This window comes from Teleopsis dalmanni, chromosome 1 (genome assembly GCF_002237135.1).
Source record: "Teleopsis dalmanni isolate 2A chromosome 1, ASM223713v2, whole genome shotgun sequence".
Classification (NCBI taxonomy): Eukaryota; Metazoa; Arthropoda; class Insecta; order Diptera; family Diopsidae; genus Teleopsis; species Teleopsis dalmanni.
The window spans coordinates 226,478,927-226,482,393 of record NC_051846.1 but is presented as its reverse complement, the minus strand read 5'-3'; the positions used below and the strand labels follow the sequence as shown (position 1 = coordinate 226,482,393).

General features: G+C 30.0%; 1 protein-coding gene across 1 annotated transcript in view; it reads left to right on the top strand.

Moving 5' to 3' along the window:
- The window catches only part of LOC119667560 (keratin, type I cytoskeletal 9-like), a 2,282-nt gene extending 1,389 nt beyond the window's left edge, over positions 1-893 (top strand). The window contains exon 3 of the mRNA XM_038076864.1: positions 823-893. Coding sequence (XP_037932792.1) covers positions 823-893 — 71 coding nt within the window. The remainder of the gene's footprint in view (positions 1-822) is intronic.
- The last annotated feature ends 2,574 nt before the right edge of the window (positions 894-3,467 follow it).

Sequence of the window (3,467 nt, the reverse complement as noted above, 5' to 3'; positions counted from 1 at the left end):
ATAACCCAACCCAAAATATATTCTTATTATCATTCATACAGATGTGTCTTACAAAAAAGATGTGCTTCTATAATATCTGATAATATCTAATATCTATACACTAGCTTTAGATTATCTATTAGATTTTATCTATTACATACAACTGAGGTTGTTAGAAAACTGAATTACATTTATTAACATCATTCAGGGTAGAGTATGTCAAATTATGGTAAATTACAATACTCAATAGAAAAAATGTAAAAATGTATTTATTTAGAATTTTGTTGTTGTGATTCACTATTATTCAAACAAAATTTCTATTAAAAAATATGTCACATTAAGGAAATGATTTCTTTCGTCATAATTGACTTTAAAAATCAAATTCAATACAAAACAAATTTATTTTGCGTGTTGTCTTAGTTAATTTTATAAATACACAAAATTTCAAAACCCTTTCAAATTCTTTGCTAATGAAAAATGAATAATTTTTTTCAATTGGTCTTTTTCAAATATTTCCTCATAATTATTTTGAAAGAAATCTATTTAAATAACTTTAATATGCTTTATATGCATGAATAAATAAATTCGAGCGGTTCTGCGGCAATATAATAGCGAGCGACTAACAAAAGACTTAAGCAACAAACTTGATTTTGATACATAATCAAAAATTAATTGATTAATTACTGTTTGCAATTCACTATGCCAAATAAATGTGTTTATTAACAAATTTATTATTATCAACAATTAATTAAGTGTTATTAATAACAGAAACTACAACAACTACAATAACTGCAACAACAATAATAAGAGATTATAAAAAATCTATTAAATAATCATGCATAGTTACGCTTGAACGCTTTAAAGCGATGATTGCAGAGCGGCAATTGCATTTTCGTATTAAAAGCCAAACGTAAAATTATGACACAAGCAGAAAAAAATATTAAATTATTATATTTTCTTATAGTATTCAGTAAATAATTAAATTACTTATTACGTAAGTAAATGACAATACACTTGAGATACTCAAACACTTTTCTACAATGAATGTACTATACATGCTTCATAACTGAAAACTGTGTCTTTCTCGTGTGCTGTAGATTCAAGATCAGTTGGCCTCAGCCAAGCATGCGAAAATTTAAACAACGACTACACTCCACTAAAGTAGATGGTGTTGGTGTTACTTAAATTGAATATAAGGAGAACTTCTTTTACTTTGAATTCATAACAAGAAAGTTACTAACAAAAAACTGTTTTCATTTCAACGTTCTACTACATTTGCAGCAGCCGCCCATACGCTGTTAACAGCCACAGCCTGAGAAAATTCACAAACATTTGATGCTTGACGATTGTTTCAAGCACTTAAGTGTTATATAGTCTTATATACCATAGTTTTTTGTCTTTTTGCACAAAATTAGTATCTACAATCTTGCAACAGCAATTAAAGTCGTACCTCGCGATGAAGTAACTGTGAAATGTGACACCGTAAGCATTTGACAAGGGATTTTCCATATGAAACTAATGCACTTTTCGAATAATAATTACTGGCACATATTTTTATTGAATACATCTATTTTTTATTTTTTATGTAAATATGTAATTTAAACTTACATCATTTCAATAACAATATGTGTGGATAGATAGATTATATTAAATATAAGCAATTTGATTTTCAGTGCAGGAGAAAAACATAGGAGATATTTTTATTATTATTAAAAAGGCTAATTACTTATGGGATCTATTGTGATTTCCTAAGACGCAAATTAAGGCTATTGACAAACCTAACCAAATTGAACCAAATGATATTCAATATGCTAGACTCTCTAGCTAGCTTGATAAATTGAACTAGATGACAACAAGACGACATCCTAGTTGACAATTTGATAATGATTTGAGCTACCATTGAACTCAGATATTCAGCGGCCTTAAATACTTAAAATAATATCTTCGCCGTTTTTCCCTGGCAAATAGTCTTTATTACTGAAACTGTTACAACGATGCTACAACGCAGTGATCTCTCATTATGCCTAGTTCAAAGAAGAGTGAGAACTCCTTGAAGAGTTCTTGGAACACTCTACATTTCCTAGCAGTATAACACATCAAATTTGCTGAGACAGTCTCAAATGACATTTGGAAGTGGAGCGCAAAGCGCTATCACGATCGATAACCCAGGTATGGCATTTTCAAGAAGCAGCAGTTGCATTATTACAGCAGCATCAAAAGAAATGACAAATAAACACATGCAGGTCACAAATTGTAGTCAATAGACTTAAAACACATGTTTGGTATTATAGCCCTGAACGGTCTCATCACTGAATTTATGAATCCGAAATGGCTATCCGTCAGATATCGGAATGCTTTTAGTGGTTTAATAATCATAAATTTATCAATGCTTATAATTTTAGAATATTATTATTATTCTTTAACCCTTTTTATCAGCAATCACTGTCAACAAAGAAATCTATTAAACATCTTGAGACCCACGTCACTGATAAGAACTATAAATTCTAAATTGTGAAAACTTTGTATATCTGGGAACTAACTAGTTATTCAACAAAGAATCACTCCTGCTAATAGATGCCACTTGAGACTATATAAGCATGACATTAATATATACCTAAATTTCTCTCTCGACAAGCAATAATCTCCCTCTACAAGTCTCTTTTCTTAACAGTTCTGTTTTTCAGTACAAAACTTAAGACAAGTGTAAACAAGAATGAAAAGGCATTAAGAGCATTTGAGTGGAAAATTTTTTAGAAAACTCATGATCTCATTACTATTGGTAACGCGATTCGAATTAGATGGAAAGTTTAGTTGAAGGTACTATACTACATCATTATTTCAGTTAACCGTATTAAAATGCCTGTGGTTCGCTGGTTGGATAACGTCGTTTGAATAGATGAAAACGTTTCGGGTGGAAGATTGTTCGATTTGGTATTAACTGATAGAAAATGCAAAAGATGACGTTCGATTCTGCGGTAAAATGACAAATTTACTAATGATTTGAAGGCACTCGGTACCACTAACTGTCGATAGCTGACTCGGTACCACTAACTGTCGATAGCTGACTATTGGTTTATCAAACTGTTTGACGGAGATTACTGGACGCCTCTAAGAATAAAACACTTCTTTGAAAGGCAATTGTATAAGTAACAAAAGAATCTTTCACCGGTTTGATCTTAAGTTTCTAAAACCTAAATTAATCTGGAACTATATATATATATATGTTAGGTTTAATATATTAAAGAGATTGCGTGGTGGATATTCAACTGTAATGAATCAATAAATTGACAATAGAATATAAAGAAGAAAAGAAGAGCATACTAAATTGATTAAAATTGAGTTTAAAGTTGAGTTGGCTGACATCTTTAGGAAGAATTTGAGGCGTACATTATTATAATTATAAAATGTACTCTTATCTTCTCTTAAATACAAAATTTTAATCACAAATAAGAAGCTCTTAAACTTAATACAGGTTAACAAAATTAAAG